Source organism: Nycticebus coucang, chromosome 11 (genome assembly GCF_027406575.1).
Source record: "Nycticebus coucang isolate mNycCou1 chromosome 11, mNycCou1.pri, whole genome shotgun sequence".
In the NCBI taxonomy this organism is placed as follows: Eukaryota; Metazoa; Chordata; class Mammalia; order Primates; family Lorisidae; genus Nycticebus; species Nycticebus coucang.
The window spans coordinates 13660590-13682552 of record NC_069790.1 but is presented as its reverse complement, the minus strand read 5'-3'; the positions used below and the strand labels follow the sequence as shown (position 1 = coordinate 13682552).

Below are 21963 nucleotides of genomic sequence, written 5' to 3'. Positions count from 1 at the left end.
TAAGTGTCATGCACCATGTACCCAGAGGAGTGAGACTTGCAGCAGCTCACACCAGGAGCACGATCTGAAGGGGTGGAGCCCTTAGCAGTGATCGGATGCCTCCGACTATTCACTCTGTCTCTCTACTTCATCAGAATAAGGGGATGTGATGGACACACACTACGTTTAAAATAGTAATGATAAAAGATAGAGGCTACATAAAAATGCATCCTACGCACGTGTGTGTATACACACACACATCAGAGAAAGAGGTAAATGGCACGTTTGACCAACAGGGTCAACCCACTTGGTCAGGTGTGGACAGCCAAGCCGGGCCCACAGAAGCCAAGTCAGAGGGGACCCCAGATCCTCCGGCTGGAAGTGAGGTCACAGGAAAGCCAGCATACTGTGTTACTCTCCCCTCACCCAGGGACCTGGGGGAGTGGGGGCATGACCTTCCTTACAGAGGGGACCAGAGGGATAAGGGAAAAGAAATGTGAAACTTGCCCCATATGAGAGCAGGCTTATTCCACGAAAGCAACCTCAAAGAAGAAGCGGCGTTTGTTTCTTAGCATCCCCCACAAGCACCTCTCTGCTCCTCTCTAAATTACTGAGGAAACGGGTACCTCCTTTTTTTCCACTCCCAGGTCCAGAGCACAATCAGGATGCAGGTTCGGGCCCCCAGTGGAAGAGGTAAACACCCATCTTCCCAGAGCAGGCTCCCTGGGAGCCACACAATGTGCGCTGATTAGGCCTGCAGCTCCCCACAGAGAGGCCTTGAGCCTTTGCTGCTGCCGCCTCCTGCCAGGTCCCCCTTTCTCCCAGGAGACTCAGTCCTGGCCCACTGCCGCTCACTCCACTAATGCAAGTCTTTGTTCTCTTTTTCCCCTGGTGGTGTTAGCTACTGGATTTCCCAGCTGAATTTCACTTTGTTATTTCTGGACCCTACTCCAACCACACCGTGGTCCCATTGCACAATTTTTCTAGCTTGACTGATGTGAGAGGATTTGGAAGTTTTCCAATAAAGTAAAACTCAAGGGGCTTTTTTCCCTCTCATTATGAACATTATATGTTGAACTTAAAACACATCTTGATACAAAAAACTTTGAATTCATTAGAAATGAAGCCGCATTTATCCCTTCTGTTTGGGATATATAGTTTGTGATCAAGATATTGCACTTACTGGGGTCATCTGTAACCCCAGTAATACATAACCGCTCGGCAGGACAGGAATAAGTAGAAATGGATTTTGTGTCCTCGAGGGGTGTATGACACGCTCCACAGAGGGGTACAGCTGCACATCCTTGAAAGCCAGTGGGAGCAGGAGGGAGTCAGGAGGGGAGCGCTGGGGTAGGAATCTCCCTGGGCACGTCAGAAGGCAGAGGAGACAGAGAAACTCTCGGTTAGTTATAAGAAGTACAGTTTCAAAGGTCTGGTGAAGAAGCCATGAGACGGGTCTTGGGAGCCACACAGGACTCAGTGCAGAAGAGGCACAGAAGCCAGCTTGCCTGCACCTGAGCAGTGTCTCCTACCACCCTCCTCCCAAAACCCACCCTCCAAGCCCAAAGATTCTTCTCAGGTCCTAGGAAGTGTTAAGTCTCCCTTTGACCTCCCGGCCTTTGCGAATATTCCCTTTACCTAAATCACTCTCTCCTCACTTCTTTGCCCATGGCTTATTAGTTCAGATGTCACCTCCTCCAGGAAGTCTTCTGGACTCTCCAGTCTGGGGAAGGCATGTGGCTCACCTGCTCCCAAAGGACCCCACACTCCATCTCTTCTGACATCGCCTATGTGTCGGCTCTTCCATCAATTTAGCAACTTGTCTCTCTGTTCCACTAGCCTGGAGCTCCATTTGTTCAATACTGTTCAGTGGGTAGGCAACGCTCAGTAACACGAGCTCCATTAACAAATAACAGAAGGAACATCAGAGAACATCCGAATGGATCCAATGGCATCTTTCTGCCTTCCTGCGATTTGTTCTAAGAGGACGAAACTCATCAAACACTGAGGCTAATGGAAAGCCTGGATCCCCCAAAAGACAGAAGACATTAGGGAGACAAGAAAACTTCATTTCAGGAAACATCAAAAGAGCCAAATTTAAAAGCTGAAAGAACTGAGGAAGTTGCATCCTTTTCAAGGGGCACTAAGAGACTCCAAACTGCATCAGGACACAGAGACAACAGAGGAAGGAAACCCCAGACTGCTCACCCTGCGCCCACCCAGAGTGGGGAAGCCATGCAGGGAAAGGAAGCCCTTCCCCTAAGGAGCATGAAGATACAGTGCAAATTTATAGGTGCACGATCAAGAAAGCCAAGGAGGGGGGAGATGGCAGCTTTCAAGAGACATCAAAGGTAACGTTCTTCAATTATACAAGAAAAAGGAGGAGGGCCAAGGATAATGTTGCCTCTATTAAAAAACAGGAGGGGAAGCTGTTAGCAGATGGCATGAAACGGCAACAGTTGCTACATAGGAAAGAAGGGAGGGAGGGAGAGATGGAAAGAAACCATAAGAAACAATGAAAAAGGTACCATTGGGTGGGTACAAGATTAGAAAAGGTACATAGCTACACGGGATCCTAAAACAACTGGATGCATGATCCTAAAATGGGCTGTAGATGGGCCTCCCATTAGTACGGGTGAGCAATACTTGAATACGGGCAGCGTGGAGAGATGTTAACAAAATACTAATCGCCCTAGAGCAGTGGTTCTCCACCTTCCTAATGCCGCGGCCCTTTAATACAGTTCCCGTGGATCTCGACCCACAGGTTGAGAATTGCTGCCCTAGAGGCTATTGAAATATAAATCACAGGCTGGGTGCGGTGGCTCACACCTGTAATCCTGGCACTCAGGAGGCCGAGGCAGGTAGACTGCCTGAGCTCGTGGGTTTGAGACCAGCCTGAGCCAGAGCAAGACCCCATCTCTAAAAATAGCAGGGCGATTTTAGAGCTATCCAGTATCTGTAGTCCCAGCTACTGGGGAAGCTGAGGCAAGAAAGTTGCTTGAGCTCAAGAGTTGGAGGTTGCTATGAGCTATGATGCCACAGCACTCTACCAAGGGTGACAAAGTGAGACTCTGTCTCAATAAAATAAAATGTCACTGAAATTTGGAAAGGGATTAAAAACAAACATTATGTTCACCTCAACTACAGAAAAAATACCTACCTGTTTGATTATCAGATGGTATCATGGAAGAGAAGTGGCCCTTAGAGGATCCCCATCTCGGTCTACAAATGAACTGCCAGTTTATTCCAAAGAGATCCACCTCTTAGGAGAGTCCTAGCAAATGTAAGTGTGCTTGCATATGTGTGGCAGCAAATACTTTTGATGTTTTGAAAATGTAGAATTATGAATAAATGTGTCATAAATATTTTATACGGTGTCTACACTCAGGCAGGACTGGATGACTAAGTTTGGATCCAAGGTTGCATGCAATAACTAAATAGGAAAATGGAAACAGTCATCTCCTGATTGCCAGGTAGCCACCGCTAATGAGCGGGCTGTGGACAAAGATCATCTGAAACGTCTTCTCTGGTGTGGCATTTGCAGGACACCAGCCACTGTGTGAGGACACCAGCGAGCAGCTGTGATGTGTCTGCAGGTGAAAAGTGACATGACTGCTCCCTGTCCAGGGTAGGCAAACATCCCTGTAAGGTGGTAATTAAAGTAGACTTTCAAAGCAGATGGGTCATCAGAAAGGCCTTGAAGGATAAGTAAGACTTTGAAGGCAAGGAGGAAAGCCAAGAACCCATCCAGGAGAAGTGACCGTGGAAACAGAGAAGCAGGGCAGGGCCAGCCCCAGAGCAGGGGCCAAAGGGAGCCCAGGACACCAACAAGCCAAGTAATCTTCTCCAGAAGACAATCTCCCTTAGTTCTTCCCTACTGTTCCTCACCTGGGTGGTCTACAAGCTTCTCCCTTGAATAGGTAAGTTTATCCCAAAATCCATGAATAAAATCAGTAACTTGATTTTCCCAAATCCCACAGTACTTTTCTCACCATTGGTCTGTGGTTTCTACTCACTCTCTCCCAAGACCGAGATACATCACAGTCACATCAGAGACAAACGTAGTCAAGATTCACTGGAGAGAGTTCAAATCTGGAACCCTGAGAATCACCCCAAATTCTTATGGTTTCTTCAACGGTACTTTGCAATGTAGTTCTTTAAAAAGTCTAGGAAGTGTGGCTTATTGTACCCTCAATGAATCCCCAACAATAAAAAAAAAAAAAAAAAAAGTGACGCCAGTGAGATAAAATAATGAAAAAAAAAAAAAAAGTCTAGGAAGTGGCTTAAGGTTTCCAGTCTTAAAACTTTACCTCTAGGTTGCTGAAAGAAAGCCAGGTCATTCTAATGAATTTCCAAGAGGAAGGTAAGAACAAGCAGGGAACTATTCTTAAGTTCACAAACAGTTCTGCAGAGGTTCACAGACTGGTTTGGAACTCCTCACTCCAGCTCCCCTCTGAGATAGGACTCGCAGCCGAGGCAAGTCCCTGGCAAAGCCCCAGAGTATGATCCACCATCCATCCATCTTTCTGGTTAAACAATCTGATTTTCAAAGGGGGAAAACACACACACACCAGTCCTGACTGGCTCATCAGCTGTTCTCCAAAGCAGTAAAAGACAGTCTGGATGAGAGTGGAACTATGTGCTCAGGAACTGTCACTGCCTTTGCAGTTTGGTCAACACAAAACTGTTCATTTTTGCCTTCTAGGCATTTCTGTCTCTCGCAGTCTCCAGATGACACCCAGATAGTGAGACAAATGTGAGCAGGTGCACCTGTTAAATATGTAAAATATACTCCTCTTCTACTCCCAAGATGTAATTTCTAAGGGAAAGTCACCTAAAGACAGGCAGAAAAAAATCTTCTCTGCAGTTTTTTTAGCTCCCAAGAATGCAACTGGGCTCAGCACAACAGCTTTCCATAGAAAATAAATGCAAGCCAATTAAAAATTCAGTTTCTTTTCTGTAAGCTAATTCCTCAGGTTTTGCTAATTAGCAACTAATAGTGCCCTCATCTGAGCTGGGAAACATAAGGAAGAATACCGGTGGTATGTTTTCAATCAAAGCATTTGCATGCAGGATTGAATCACATTTTCCATGAGGAATTATTGCTCGGGAGCAGTTAGGGGCAGAAGAAAAAAAAAAGCAGTCTCCATACAACTATAAACCTACAAAAGAGACCTAAAACTTAAACAACAAAAAGAGGCAACTTCCTGCCCCACTGAACAAAACCAGCAGAGTCCCCATAGGACATGGCTAGTGAACCCAAGAAACTTCGCATAAGGGTCCCCGCAGAAATAGTTAGAAAACTAGACTCCTCACATTAGGATGGAAGACAATGAAACACATGTTTTCTGTAAAAGGCAAGAGAAAATAAAAATTACATGTCCAGGGTACAGGAATGCTTTAACTATTATATCACCTGCCTTTGCAAGTTTATCAAAAAATAAATGCATGGCAGTGAATGAAAACAGCAGAGGATGGTGGTTTGAAGTATCTGGCTACAGAAGGGAGCAGAGGCAGAAAAAAACTGCTGAGAAATCCTTGGGCAGGAGATGAGGGTTCTCGCCCTGCTTCTATCTAATACCTGCAGCTCAGGTCCCCAAATCCAGCCCCTTGCACGATCTCCCAAATTACAAAGCTCTAGCGATCCTGCCATGGCTGAGAGCCTGTCAGCACCACGCCGCGTCTCAGCCATGCAGCCTGAACACGACTTTCCCGCCCTGATATACAGCCCATCCCGGCAACCCCTCATAAGAGAATACTCCCCCGGCTGCCCCCTGGGAGGATTTTATTCCAAACATATGTTGTGAATGTTTGAAGTGCTTGCTATCCCTGGGTTTTCTTTCCCCCACTCTTCTTTTTAAGTCAAACCACAAAACCTAAAATACTTCAAATTCTGCCTAACTACAATTTGTGAAGATGCAACATTGCATACCCAAGTGTAATAAAATCTTGTGCAATAAAAATTTTACAGATGTCCTTCTGAAGGGGGAAAACAAACAAACAAAAAAAAAAACGGTTTTCCCTTTTCCGGTCTTACAGGAAGACTGCCCACACTTTAGAAATACAAAGTTAGTATATATAGAAGCACAAATTAGGCATCTTGGAGCGTCTACATTTTCCAACCACAGAGAAATGAAGGAATTACTGTGAGTATTCAAACAGCTGGCCGCTGGCCTAGAGGAGTCTTTTCTCTCCAACAGCCCAGAGAAGCTGGCAAACAACTCAAGAGAAAGAGGAACGGCCTCAAAAGATGTTTCTGAACCTTGAGCTACTGAAGTCCACTGTGCACGTTGTTACTGATGGTGCCTCGGGACTGAGACAAGCTGAGCTCCCAAGGTAAACAAACATGACCACAATTGTTCATCTTACTTAGAAAGGGGGCATTTCCTTGTACCCTCCCAAATTGGGGGAAATTTATCACCTCAAGGTTACATTAATCATTAGCTTTGCCTGGCTAATTAAATCCATATGAGATAGACACATTTTACAACAAAGTATTTTAAAAATACTTGTGATACTGGTAGAAGAGGGCTCTAGAAAAACTCAAGTCATACCTTATCCTACCTGGAGGCTTAGTTTAGGATATCTTTAAATTATTGAATGCGAACAAGTAATAGTGTACCTTTTATTTTCTTGCATGGATTAAGCTTGCATTTGCCACATAAAACTCTTTCTGCTAAGAATTTAAAATGTTAACACCTCTCAAACTCACTTAAAACCGTTACAATTTCTTCCCTTACAAAATAGCAAAAAAAAAAAAAAAAAAATTATAGTCGGTCTACCGAGGGTCCCTGACAGAGGATTATGTTCAGAAGGTCACAGTGCAGAGTTCTAACCACACCAACCCTTTCCTTGGGGGTTCAGTCCCCTCAACTTCTAACTTGTGTTTATAGAAGACACTGATCCCAAGGAGGCAGGTGACCAGGTGTGGCAAGAATAAAAGCCAGTCTACACTGCACCAAACCAACCTCAATACTCTCAAACACGAGTGAATTCGAAGAGTGAACTGATGACTTGATGATGATGATGATGATGAAACAGGAGCAAAAAGGAGGAGGAGGAAGCAGAGAGGAAGGGGGGAGAGGAGGAAGAGGAGGAGGAGGGGAGGAAGACAAGGGGGATGAGGGGAAGAGAATAAATACCTTAATGATTCTGAGCCACCTCCTATATGCCAGAGATTTTACTAAACACTTTACTTGCACTTAACTCTCACAAGAACACCATGGACCAGGCAGTCATATTATCACTCCCACTCAAAGTGAAGAAATGATTCTCAGAGGTCATCACACTTGGTCAAGGTCACACGGCTAATAAAAAACAAAGCTAGAACTTGAACCCCAATTCCCTAAGTCCTGAGCCAATCAATATAATCCTAGGACTCCCTGTCTGTATTATCTATATAAAGATATAATTTATTTGTGTTTTATTATTTATTTATTAGAGTACATTAAGGTGGTAGGTCCAAATCACATTTGCCATTTGGTTATGGACACTTGTTTATAGGTTATCACATAATTCTAACACTGATTTACACAATATACTGGGAAGATCTAAAGAATAGCCCACTTATGGGTGCTGTGCCCTCCAAACAGATGGACAAGGATGAACCCAAATCCCATTAACAGCTGTCCAGTGTCCAGGGTTAGTTAATGTTAATTTGGAGGTCCAGGAGATGGGTCATCTGCATATCACTGAGAGAAGATGAGGATCCCAGGTGTGGAGAGAGCCGGGACCTCAAATGACGGGTAGAGGATTTAATGGGGGAACCGTTAAAACAAACGAACCAAGAACAAGCTGCAAGTTGAATGGCACAGAGAGAAGGTTAACGGTTATCTACCCACTACCATCATCAGCTGTCCTAACTAATTAAATTAAATGCCTCACTAATTAGTGGGCATCTAGAAAAGAAAACAAAACATAAATATGAGATGGGGAAAGTTTGCGTTCATACTTAAGAAAAAAAAACAATGCAGGGATCTTACAGCTATGATTCTAGACTGGATTCTTTTTTTTTAAAGTAAGTCTGCCATCAGGGTACATAAATATTGGTAGGAAGTATGCAGCTGTCCTATTTCCTGCATGGATGGTTTTGAGTCAAAAGTACAATGTAGAAACTTGGGGATGTGCTTGGAGACATAGCCGACCAACACTATTTTAAACATTCATTCTTAAAAGAAAAGAAGAATAAAATAAAACCAAGTAAACCCTGAATAAGGGAAGGAAAGTGTCCAGTACCCCTCCACCTTAGAAACAACCACTGCAGCCATAGGACTGATAAGCACGTTTTAAAAAGAAAAGTTGTAGCCCAGTGGTTCTCCACCTTCCTAAAGCCACAGCCTTTTAATACAGTTCCTGTGGGTCGGGACCCACAGATTGAGAACCACTGTTGTAGCCTTTTTTGAAAGTTTAAAAGAATGTATAAAGCCTTTTCTTCCCTCCAAGCTTCTGCCACTTTTTAAAAATGGTCTCTCCACTTGAAAAAATAAGGTTATCTTCCATCTTTTCCAACAATATAATCGGACTGGGGTGAGGGATAGGAGTTGCTGAGACTTAGGGTTCTGTGAGACCCTTTGATCTGATGAGTGAGCATTCCCTTTGCTTCAAGCCAACTAATGAAGGGATGAAATTAGCTTTTATCCTGGGCACTTTCTTGAGCAAGAAAACATGCACTAATCAGCTGTCCTCACTAATCAGTCATCTGGCTAATGACCTTTTGCCTTAAAACACTAAAATTTTTGAATGATGTGGAAAAAAGGAAACACAAACCAGTCCCCCTCTCTGGAGCTCCATGGATCATCTGGAACTGGAGCCGGGGAGGTTAAATGGCCAGGCTGTATCCTGGCAAGGTGATAAATCTGTAATCAAGAGCTGCAAGCTTTGGCACCTCAATATGAACTTCATTATTCCACAACCAAATTGTATTTGTTAACTAGAAACAGGCCTGAAACGAACTCAACCCTTATACATTTTTCTTTATATTCTGCCTTTGGAGAAATCATCATAGATTTGTGTTCAAAGTCTTACTTCATTTCTTAAATGTTGTTAGTGCTGAAAGGAGCTTCCAGTGTTTCTGGCACGCTGGTTAGAAAGGAAAGTAGAATGAATATACAAAAAAAAAAAATCTTGCAGATTAAAGAATTTAGCACTGATTTGTTAAAAGAGGTTTGTTTCAACAAACCATTAAAAATGGAAACAAATAGCTAAAATCATTAAATCAAAGATCATTAAAAATGGAAATAGCTGCTGCTAAAGACTTCTAATGCAGCCTGTTTTAATAATTTCCCATCATCCACCAAATTTTCTCCTGCAGCATTCACTTGGATGGAGTGACTTGGGTTCTAGTTGTTAGGAAAGGTCTATGTGGTTGAACCACAAATGGACTACCTTCCTGATGGCCGCCCCACTGAGGCCTGAAGTTGCTTAGAGGTGTAAGTACAAGTGGAAAGAAAATTGAACATTTTTATGAATTGTGCATGCCAGGTAATTCCTGAAACGTGCTCGCTTTCTCTCATACACACACACACACACACACCCCTCCCCACCGTGGCTCCCAAAACAAGTGCTAAGTGACAACAAGGACTTACGGTAGTGAGGCTCCATGTAGCCGTTCCTGGGGTCCATGGCAAACACGGTCCCGCGGTAGGGGACAGCGGGCTCCGCCAGGTGCGGGAGGGATCCATGGATCTCCTTCTTGATCAGCGAGGCCCTCTCGTCACTCGATGTTGACGGTTCCTCACTGATTTTGCTGAGACCCTGGACACTCTGCGGCTGCATGGTGATGGCGTTTCTTCTCTCTCTGTGGTAAGTCTGTCCAGGACTTTCATCCTCTAAAGAAAGGAGGAGAATTAAAGACTGTGTAAGCCACTTTAAGGAGCAATTAAAAAATAGTAATTGATTAGGTCTCTCTCTCTCAATCCCTCCCCCCCCAAAAAAAAGAAGTAAGTCTCTTTCTCATTCATGGCAACTTGGAAAGTTAGACACTGGTGATGGGATATTTATCAAACTGGTTATGAACGAGGGTCCAAAGCACACAAATACTCATGAAAGGATGAAGGGGAGCAGGAAATGGACCTATTAAAGTGAGATATACAGATCAGCACATCAGCATCACCAGCGTCTCATGGAATCTGCCAGAGAGGGTTTTCCTCCTGGACATGCCAGTATCTCGGAGGCCCACGTGGACCTGAAGACTGCTGGAGTCCAGCCTCCCTCTGCCTGCCTGAGGAAACTGGGCCTCGCTCGAAGTGACTAGAAGTCTAGCTACCCCGTAAGGCTCTGGGTGGCTGCAGCAAGTGTTGGGCCTTTGCTCTCAGAGGATGACCTATTTGAAAGTACTCCTAGAGCTTTTGTAGTTTTAAGTTAGATTGGTAATCCGCCAAGAGACTAAAACGGAACAGCAAACCCATTGGTGATAAAGGCACCAAACCTACAGCCTCTGGTGAGACACTTCCAGCTTCTGCTCATACAGCAAAGTTAGAACTAAGAGGTAAACTGGGAGACTAAAAGTCCAGGTATAAGACATCGCTAAAGGAATGTAGGAGGGATGTTGGTGTCCATGCTCTGCGGGGAGCCATGCATGTCTTCAAACACGTAAGAAAGAGCTCAAAGAAGCTGCATAGAGTTGATATTCCAGCTCCCTAATACTCCAGCTGTCCCGGTTGATCTGTAAGGACTTTCCATCTCTCCACGAGGGTTCTCTGCAAATCTGGTTGGATGACCCTTCTATGACAGATCAAAGAACCAATGCATGAAATTAAACCCCACTGCCCATCGGGACCTGCACTAGCAGGCTGGGTTATCTGTTAGAATCCCACTACACCCCATACCACCTGCTCCCAAACCAGGTCTAAGCAACACTCTGCTCTGGTAGGTAAGGGCTGACGGAGACACGGCTGTCCTGGCACCATTCAGATGTCTAATTTCAAAACTGTTTCCCATTCCTTATTTTTAGAAAAATTAAAGAACAAAAACTGTATTTGGGCATAAATAATATTATTATGCATTTTAGAAGAACATCTTTTGAACACTTTTTATTCCAATATACAAACTTTTCTTCCAAGTAATCCATAAAGCACATATGACTAGCTAAGGTCCCCCTAAAACCAGAAAAATGATGCTTTAGCAGTTTCATAAATCTTTGTTCAAATTCAGAAGAGTTATCAACACAGACGAGCATAAAAATACAAACTAAAAATCAATGCTGTTTGTGTTGACTAAGGATTTGAATGACCTAATGCAAGTAGCAACTTGAGTCTTTCTGCCTTTAAGACTTGAAAAATAAGCAATGTATTGTTTTAGCTAGCAAATGACTTGCAAAACAGAACAGACAATGAGGTATGTTTCGGCCTTTACGGGAGATTTGCTGACTACTATAAGGTGACTATGAAATATTATTTTAGAATTGCTTTGTGCAGATCCGACCCCCAAGCTCCATAATTAAGAGGTAAATTACAAGTTTAATCTATCACATAATGATTAAAGAAAAAAAAGGTGTCATCTCACATTTTCACATTGATCTTTACAAAAGCAATTCAAACCATGCTTTTGGTAATTTTAAAACAAACTACAAAAATAAATAAAAAACCCTTCATTTTTATTTTCCCTTCTGACCAATACTTTGAGGCACCGGTCTATGTTTGTACTTCATTAGCAGGAAAGCTGCAGGCTACAGAAGGATTTTGCAGTTAGGTAAAAGCAGAAAGGTGTCAAAAACATTAAAACTCAGGTCAGTTTTATAAAATTTCCTATAACCTACAAATGGCCCAAGTCATTTTTTCCACTAATTTGCACTCTATATAAAGCCTTTATTTCAGATTTCAACCTGAAGTGAACTTCCAGCACGGAGGTGCGAATTCTGTAAAATGGGACCCGCATTTGGAGGCCAGCAAACCCTTACTCAGAGGGGCGGTGATGCATAATTAGCATTCTCTGGGAAAGATGAATAACTGAGCTCTGTTAATCTGTTCCAGGTTGAGAACAGGATTTCCTTGACTTAATCTTCCTAGAAGAAATTAACTTTTCTTCTCTTAAAACGGCCCTTCTATAATCAACTCAGCGTCTTAGAAACTATGGGTCTTTATGATGAGCATTTGAATCCAACTTCACCAATAATTGAATAATGAACATGGCCTGGCCAGAGACCTCTTCCCACCCCTCCCAGCCTCCTAAGAGAATAAAGTCGCAGTGTGATGAGAGGCGTGAGTACAAACAGGGGTGCCTTTTAGCGAAACGATTTTCTTATTAAGAGTTAACCCAACAAGTGTGAATATTCAAGTTCTAACGAGTAACCAAAGTTCAAATATTTAATGTAGAAAAAATTAAGTGATTCCCTTTAAGTAAAGTTAAATGCAGGCAAGAATTTTTTTCTTTTTTTAAGTGGATATTTTTATCAAGAGACTTATTAATACAATAGTCGGGGCTACCACAGTTTTTACCCAGCCACCCCCCTGCTTTCCAAAATTCCAGCAGATAGAGATTTCGTGACTTTTACCTCATGTACTGAGTTACTTTTGATGGGCATTCAGATGAAAACTTGACAGTACACACACTCCAGAGTACAAACAGCTCTGAGGCTTGAAAGCATTCCGTATACAGTGAAAGGGAAACTCTCCAAGCAATATTCCTGCCTGCTCTTATAAATTTAGCAACCACTTCAGCGAGCCAAAAGACGAAAGCTGTCTAATCTTGTTCAGTTGAGCTGAGTTGTTCAATAAAGTTTGAGAGTCAGTGCAGACAGGCTACGCCAGGCCAAATTATTGACAGAAACACACTGTCCACCATGGCAACAAGCAGAAGTCTGCTGCAAAAATGTAAGCAAACAGCCCACTGCTCCACCAGCATCTGCCAATGGACTGTAATAGCCAAACACAAGGCAACTGTTCTTGATTCTCTCTGTCTAACAGCTGCAAGCTCGGGGGTCAAACCGTAGCATGCAATTCACCAGAAACTTTGAGGAAAAAATTACTTTAAAAACTATCATCATAATCCCACTCTGTACCTCCTCATTTTTGTATATCCATGCTCAAGTGGAAGTTAAATTCCTGCCTGTAAACGGACATGCAGCATGCCCAGGGCATCACATTTTAGAGATCGTCCCAGATTTCACAAACTCATCTGAAAAGCAAGCAACATCAAGTCAGACACTCTTAGTGCCAGAAACACAGAAAGATCAAAAGATGCTGCATTGCACGCAGCGTTGAGGGGATTTGTAATAAAGTAGTCACCATGTTGCTGCATGAGGCCAGGACTCGAACACACACTCTCGCCTATTTACAAACTCCAGTACAATTTCTCTTGGTAACAGAGAAAGCAAGTTCTTTCTTGCCCAGGACTGTAGAGAAAAGTTTCAGATACATCTTCCAATGTAAAATCAAAACTCTGCCAGGCATCAGTAACTGGGGATACCTTCTGTCACCTACAAAATTAGCTGCAGGAGCTCACAGTGCACGTGCTCACCCTCCTAATACCCTCCCCCCAACATCAATTTTGCACTGTTCCCTTAAATCCCATTTTAATACCACTGCTCCTCTCTTACCCCAAGAATACACGGAGTGTAAGAGGACAATACTTACAGCACAGTCCGGGGCTCTGGCTAGCTACTTTCTGCCAACTTCTCCTGGTGAGCCTTCTCTAGCTGTGCAGACCCTCTAGGAACCTTCTCCGTGTCTCTCTGCCTCCCTCTGCTTCTCCCTCTCCCAGGCAGTGCTGCTCCCATTAGAGGAATTAAAAGTGGTTGGAGCCATGCTAAATTTAACAAGCTCATTAGTATTCTTTCTGAGTGCTTCCGAGTGAACTCTCCCTATTCAAGCCGCTCTCTCCAGCAGAAGGGTCAGGCGGCTAATCATTAAATCAAACTAATGTCACCCTATCACAATCAGCCCGAGAGAAGGAGGGTTTATTATTTCAGTTTATGCTAAATAAACGGTTTTACAAATGGTCCCCAAGCAAGGTCAACAGCAGCTTCAATTACAAGACAAACTCAACAAGAGTTGCTATAAACCAAGTACTCTGTATTGACTTAAGAACAGGCCCGGCTTCACATATTGCCACTACTAGGATTGTACAGGAATGCATATTGTAAAATAAAGGAAGGGGTGAGCTTTTTTCTTTGCCAGAATTTGCGACTGCACAGCGACTCCTCATTCACCTCTCTCCAACCAGCTAGCCGCTCAGCTCAATTCACCCCACACAAAGGCGGGAGCCCAGACCTCAATGGACCGAGTGAAACATGTTCAAAACTAGGCTCTCTATTGTGACTGAATTTCTTAACATCTTTTCAAAAAGCGGAGAATGCCTTGAGGCTAAAGGAAGAAACAGGCTAATGGTGAATTGGGAATTCTGAGCAAATTTCAGAGCCCTTTCCTCCTAGCTTTTGAGGTTGAAAGCAAGCTCTTTCCTTTCAAGTTTCAAAGTCCTTTTTCCTCCCGCAGTGTCACAGAAGGATTTGAAAAGAAGGTAATTGTGCTCGCAGTCTCCCTGATCAGAGCTTACGTCCTATTTCTGGTATTTCGGAATACTTCTTGCAATAATAGTGCATATAGCTCAATCCCTTAACCGGCCTGCACTCTGCAATTGCTCATTAAATGAACAATTGCGGGTATAAAATGCCTTTTATGTTCAAGGTCTGGATATAAGATAAGCATTCTAGGACTCTAAATTTGGTTTACTAAGGAAACTCTCCATCATTAAATTACAAAACTGAAGTCAGAATATCAGGCTTTCCCAGAAAAGTGGCACTCAGGTTGCAGTGTGCCAAAATGAAGGGCAGAAAGGAGGGTGGGAGGGGACAACAAGATGTTAAGGGGGGAAAAAGAAGGCTGGATACGCAGATTTCTAGCCCAATGGGATTCTAAGAAGAAATTTGCGTTTCCGTATTTAAGGTCTGAGTTTGTGAAACCTCCTAATTTCTATATTGAACGATACAATAAAATTATCTTCAACTGAGTTAAAACACAGGTCCGAGACTCACTAAACATATAAATGACTAGCCCTGGCCCCTCACCAGCAAATACCCTCCCCATCCTTAAGAAAAGAAACAGCCCTTTATATTTCCTGTGACCCTCACAACAGCCCAGCGACGGTGGTGGACAGGACAAGGCATCAGGCCCAGCTGCCAGATCAGAAACAGGTGTCATGTCCCAGGGAGTAAGTGATGCAAAAAAAAAAAAAAAATTCCAACCACACCTTACTGAATCCACCCAGGCCTGGTAACAGGACAAGAGGTCTATTCCTAGGAAAGTTTTCAAAATATCTAGATGGGTGTCCCAACCTCCATCAGAGCCACTAATAAAAGGGGGGGAGGGGCAGTAAGTTCGAAATTTATGCACAGAAATCTTCAAAGCTGAGATACTGTTCCATTAAGGTTTTGTTAACATAATGCTACTCCTAGGATGCATGACTTGGGGCCCCAATGACAAATGGATGGGGAGACTTTGGCCTATCCTGAAGAGAATCAGCACAGGCCCGACCCTCCTCCACCTTGGGGATGGAGACCTGTGGGCCTTATTCAGCCCTGCGAATCCACAGCACCATGAGGTTCAACCAGTGGCTTTGTGTGTTTCTGGAGTTTTTAATGTGCTTGCAGAAGCTTGGGGCCCTGCTCTCCTGTCCTGAACAAGACACAGAACATCATTTTCTCCTTTTCTCCCAGGAAATTGCCTCACCATGTTTACAAAGGGCATTGTGCTTTTTTTTTTTTCCCCTATTAGCATTTGTTGCATCTTGTCAGTTTTTATTTCTTGGGTTATTTATATTTTGATGCTCTATGAATAAAAACCAATGGAACCCAAGTCCTCGCTTCCCAGTTTCAGAATTCTCTGCATAACTTTGACCAAAGTGAGAATGGAGATGAAAAAGAAAAGAGGCTGAGTATCTTCTTAAACGCTGTAGAATCATGTTAGGAAGGGGAACTAGAGTTCCTGCAGTTTTACAAAGCAGAATATGCCCTCCTTCCAGCTAGACTGCACTTCTGCCTAAGCCCTGGGCTGCTCCCTAGAATGTCTCACTTTGGCTTCCAAAGGGCCTGAGCAAACAATGCCTTCTCTAAGAACATTTCCAATACCCTCAGGGTCAGACGTTGCCCTTGTGCAACTACACATACGTCTCCCATTGACAATGACGGATGACAGAAGGTAGGGCCCAGATGGATCTGGGGAGAGCACTCTGCTTTGTCTGCAACCTTTAAACCACACTGCCGGCCTGCAACCTGAGAGGCTGCAGCGGGATCTGAAGGCTTGGAGAAATGCAAGTGGCAACCCTCCCTCAAAGATTACCGGGCAGTTCTTTCCCTCTCTCCTTACTTTGATTAACGGGAGGTCCCAGGGTAAAAGGAGAGAAAGTAGAAAATGCCCTCCATCAGAGTCCTGAGAGTACAGGTATCCTAATTGTTTTAACATTTCTAATATCCTTTTTGCCAAAGGATAAGACAGAGTATAGACTGACCAACATCTCACTGGCCTCCACTGGAGTTTGCTACAAAGAGCAGCAGCTTGGTGCTCAAACCAGGGCTACATTCGCATCTCAATCCTGAACTGCTCAGCTCACTGAGCGCTCTCTTCAACTTCAAAAAAGGTCCCTGGGATTCAAGGGAGTAGGCACTGGGAGCAAGACGAGAATTTAGATAAACTAAAACACACAGCCTGCAATGGCTGTTCCCCCACTGCACCAGAGAGCTTTGATAGCAGAGCAAGCTACCTCCTGCCTTTTTTAAAAGATAATAACAATGATGAGCAGGTAACACGACCAGCTTGTCTGAGGCCTCACCAAGCATGCTCCATGGCCTCTAGGGTTTCCATTCATTTTTCTCATACCCCTGAACCCCTAGACAAGTAAAGAGGTCTACAACCTCACCCCTCCCCCAGGAGAATGCTTCTGAACTACTGATGACAAGGACAGCCAAGATTGCTATGACCTGGATGAACATGACCCAAGCACAAATTTAAGTCCAACCACTAATCAAGGGTCCCAAGTAACTTTCAAAGTTCCTGGTAGACAGTACGAGCCAAATCCTGCAGGCTCCTGGGAAGAGGAAACTCCAAACAAAACAGTAGCTTTGAGGGCCCCTGAAGACTCTGCTTTAAACAAGAGGAGGAGAGCTTCCTTATTTTGCATGAGTTTGCAAAGACCCTTTGTTGAATTTAAGAATCTAGAACGTCAGGAGCTGCTTCTCTTAGCCTGCTGTTAGTTGCTAGTGCCGCTTACACAGAGTGAGTTAATTAGTGACATCAAACGCAGTACAATAAATTCCCAGGAGGGTCAAAAATTTTGCCTTCTGCTTAATAGCACATTTACGCCCATCCATGAGTCACAGTCTCGTGAACATCTAGGTATTAGAGATTTCTTTAATAACTCTGTGTCAGTCTATTATAAGCAAAGAATGAAGAGTCTTTCTCACTTTGTACCTGCAGACATGAGCAGTTATGATTCCATAATGAGATCCACAGCTAACAATTTAACAGAAACAATGAAATGCCTGTTCACAAGGCCACCGCATCCAGGTCACTGCCACCTGGCTGCATCCTCCGATGGGAATGATCCTATCATTCTGGAGATCTGATCTAGCCCAGCCTCTGTGTGGCCAGAGGACTTAAGAGTCTGGTTTTCCTTTAAAGGCCTGAAGGAATAAACTTCTGCCTGTGGCAGAGTCTTCCACTGGCAGCACTTTGGAGCAGCGGTTCCCAGGTCTGCACCCCTTCCTCCAGCACCCCCAGCAAAGTCCCATTTTTTTAAACTGCAGAAGTGAACACAAACTTAAGGGTTTTTTCTCCTGGAGTATTTGTCTTTCATGTTTCTGTTTTCAGAAGCTCATGTAATGAGAAGGCCTGAACATACATATATATGGTGGTATTCTATTTTTAGTAAAACCTTAAAAATATGCAAAAATCAGATGTTCCTGGAGAGTACATTTAAATATCAAGATAATACCATTCTTGCACTATTGAGCCCTCGGCCTGCTCACCTGTGCTGAATCAGCCTCCAGGCAGAGGCCAGGTGCTGCCTGGGTCAGGTTTCTGTAACCCTCCTCTAGCCCCCTCTGACCTCAGCTATGAACATACCACATTCTCATCCTACACAATTTTACCTAGGCAGCCTGCTCCTAGTCACTTAGCCCGAAAAGTCTGCAACTTCATGAAACTCTCAGATAATGGCTCAGATAATTTGAGGAAAGAGGGAAGGGCCACAAAATATAATCTCTCCTGAACGACATCTTCATGGTCACAACCCAAGCAGGATGCTTTGGTACCCCAGCTTGCCACCCCAGGCCAACCGGGCAGGTCAGACCTGGAGCAGAGGCAGCATCAACCTGTCCCAATAGGGACGGGACACAAACCAGACCTTTCTCTTGGCTTTTTTCCAGCTCTCCAGGCACACTCAGAAGAACTTAATGTTCATGTATTTTTATTTTAAAGAAATACCAATGTAAGTGACTGAAGAAAGGAAAGACCAAGCTCTACCTTTTAAAACACAAATAATTTTAGTCCAATCATTCTTTCTACCAATATCTTCATTCAAAAGCATGCCAACTAAAATGTCCCTAAAGTACCAGTTAAGGACAGCTAACATCCCTTATTACATCATTGTGCTTCACACGCCTCTTAGCTTCAGTAACCTTGACCAGGAAGGCACTGACAGGATCCTCATTAGCAGGTAAGAAAACCAGGGCCCAGAAAGTAAGTCACACAGCTGGTTCAGAGGCTGAGGTGGTCTGACTCTGAAGCCATGTTTAAATATTTGACCTCCCTACTCAGTGCTAACAAATACTAAGTACATTGAATTTAAATTTTGGTCAATGTCCTAAGCACAGGTCTGTAACCCTCACAACCACTCCACTCTGTATTTGAGAAGTGAAGGTAGACAGATGTTCATGTGTCACACATTTAAAAATTAAAGAACCCTTCTGAGCTCTTGGCTATATACAACCAGATTATACAAAGGAGTAGATGTGGTAACCTTTTTACTGGCTGTATTGTATTCCATCACATGTTTTTTTTTTATACCTAAAACATACACAATAAAAAATTTTAAAATAAATTTCAAAGTCTAAAGTTTCGTTTTGTTTTTTAAAACAGCCATTAGGCTGGCTTCAGCACCACTAGAGGTAACTGCTGCTTGTCAGCCTCCCCTCAAAACACATACACCCATAAAACAAGTAGGATTTAACAAATAGAACTGTTAAACCAGTAATATTGAGTATTAGTGGGGATATAGGCAGACGGTAACTTTCACGCTCTATTAAAGGTACATATATTAACATAATTGGCCAGGTGAGTGAAGTGGCTGCACTTTTGAATCTAACCCCAGATGAAATTTAAGGGGAAAAAAATGCAAAGACATTAATTTATATTCCAAGATATTTATCACAGTGTTACTTATAGTAAAGAAAATGAGTTAAAATAGCTATCTACTATCTCATGGTACCATGGAATATTATGCCATAAATACAGTCTATGAAATTGACTGAAATTTCATAGATGTCAATGAAATTGGTAAATGTAAACACTCAGCATATAGAACTTTACTGTGTTCCAGATACATTCCTATGGGGTCAGTCCCTACATTCCTATGGGGTCAGTCTGACTACCACCCTAATTATATAGAGAAAAAAATGGAGGCATATTTGTCCAAGAAAACACAGCTACAAAGTAGCAGAGCCTGGACTAAAATCCACAGTCTACTCATTTACCCACTAGGCTACCTTGTCCATACATTTTTTTTAAGGATTCAAATTTCTGCGGGGAATGTGCAGTGGCTCATGCCTGTAATCCTAGCACTCTAGGAAGCTGAGGTGGGTGGATCACTTGAGCTCAGGAGTTCCAGACCAGTCTGAGCAATAGTGAGGCCCCGTCTCTACTAAAAAATAGCTGAGGATTATGGTGGGCACCTGTAGTCCTAGATACTCAGGAGGCTGAGGTGGGAGGATCTCTCGAGCCCAAGAGTTTAAGGTTGCTGTCAGCTATCACGCCACGGCACTCTACCCAGGATAACAGAGTCAGTCTCTGTCATAAAAGGAGAAAAAAGAAAAAAAACCTTGGGAGGAAGGGATAGTGGGGGGAAGAGAAACATAATTATTTCTATACAAAATTCCTAAATGAAAAAAAAAAAAACTTTACAGATATATACCCAAAGAGTATGAAATATTTCTATAGCCAATCATTTTATACTATGAAAAAAAGCAGATTTGTTTACTTTCATTTTTAATTACACAAGAAATATGACCTCTACTGTAACGCTCTGAAGAAGTCCAAATTAAGTACCCACAAACTGAAAAATTATCCCTTAAGTTTATCTCCTGAAACCTTGCTTTAAACTATCTATTCCACCTCTTAAAACTACAGGCTAGGGCAGCGCCTGTGGCTCAAAGAGTAGGGCACTGGCCCCATACACCGGAGGTGGCAGGTTCAAACCCAGCCCCGGCCAAAAACAAAAAAACACCACAGGTTATAGTTAAGACACAGAAGTCTGGTTTTATACATATTAACAACACACCTTATATTAGCATTGGCTTTATGAGTTTTGATAAATTGGTTTATGTAAAATGACATGATTGTTGTAATAATTTCTTATCTATGTACAATTGCCTTCCAAAATGCCCTAAGGTCTCCCCTAAAAACATGTTAGCCTAGCTTTTACCAGACGGCCCCAAAGGCCTGCAGGGGAAAATGCATCAGCAACACTCTTCCCAGCCCCTCACATTGTTGGAGCACTTGCTAAATGCCAGGGCAGTGCCCAGTGCCCTACAGACACTCGCCCACTGAGTCCTCGGGGCTGCCAGCCATGCCCTATCGCCACTGCTATCCCCGTACTTGTTGTGAAGGCTGACGAGGGCTTACAGTCACCCCTCAGGTAACTGACCAGCTCTGCAGGGATTCCCTGTGTATTCTAAATGACTGTTAACCCTGCAATCCCTCTTCTGCAAAGAGTCTCTGAAAGCCTGCAGGGCACAATGACATTAGCTTGTCATTTTTCTCTCTGTATACCTGAAGATTATTTTCATTATTAAAATGATGCTATGTCAGTACTTCGACTTAACCTGAAACAATAAATAAACAAATAAAATAATTCTATGTCTTCCACTAAAGCAGGGCTGTCCAACCTGCAGCCTGCAGGGCACAAGCTGATTTTGTGAGGAGAGGACTTTTTTTGCTTATCTGTGGTTCTGTGGTGTCAGATATCATGAAAAGTATACAGAGATCATTTTTCTTTTTTTTTTTTTTTGAGGGGGGACTAATTGGCTTTTGTTAACATTTGTGTATTTATTATGTGGCCCAAGACAATTCTTCTTCCAATACGTGGCAGAAAAGAAAAAAGGTTGGACACCTGTGCTACAAAAGGCTATTTAGAAAAGGATTCTTCAGGCTTGAATCAAATGACCTTCATTGTATGCTTCAAGCTATAGTCAGGAAATGTGGTTCAGAAACTTCTCTGAAGTTCTTATTCTACTTCTGTTGTCCTTATTACCAAGTTTGGGTCTTGGTCAGGGTTAGCACCTTACCGGAAAATGAAACACCTCTCATGCTCCAGAGGAATTCTTTTCTCATCACCCTAGTTTTCCCCACCCCTCCCCGATGGCTCTCCTACTGCAACTTAATGTCTTTCCATTGAATTTCCAGGTTCTACATAGCTATTTTGCAAAACAACAGTAAACACGGTCTTCTGCACGACTGTGTTGCATGCGGAGACTCAAGCAGCAGTGTGAGGATTCAGCTTGTGTCTAACTTAACAATAGCTCCAACAGTCAAGGCTACACACGGTTTATTAAAAAGAGCACAAGTCTGAAAGTTAGAGAAGCATATGGTTTACAGAGAAAGGGGGAGAACTCGGGAAGCAGCTTTGTGTGGATTATTTACCAACAAATAAAAGGCCTTCGTGCTGCCCAAGGGTATAATCCCCTCCCACAAGCTGGAAAGGAAGGTTGACTGTGTCCATAAAGTCAGCATCACACAATGAAGAGATAGAGTCTCCCTCCCCAACTAAAGATGATTATCG

The 21963-nt window shown here is 43.2% G+C and overlaps 1 protein-coding gene across 1 annotated transcript in view; it reads right to left on the bottom strand.

Annotated features, from left to right (window-relative positions):
- GLI3 (GLI family zinc finger 3) overlaps positions 1-21963 on the bottom strand; it is a 298826-nt gene that overhangs the window by 197202 nt on the left and 79661 nt on the right. The window contains exon 3 of the mRNA XM_053553719.1: positions 9564-9806. Within this exon, the coding sequence (XP_053409694.1) occupies positions 9564-9806 (243 nt within the window). The remainder of the gene's footprint in view (positions 1-9563; positions 9807-21963) is intronic.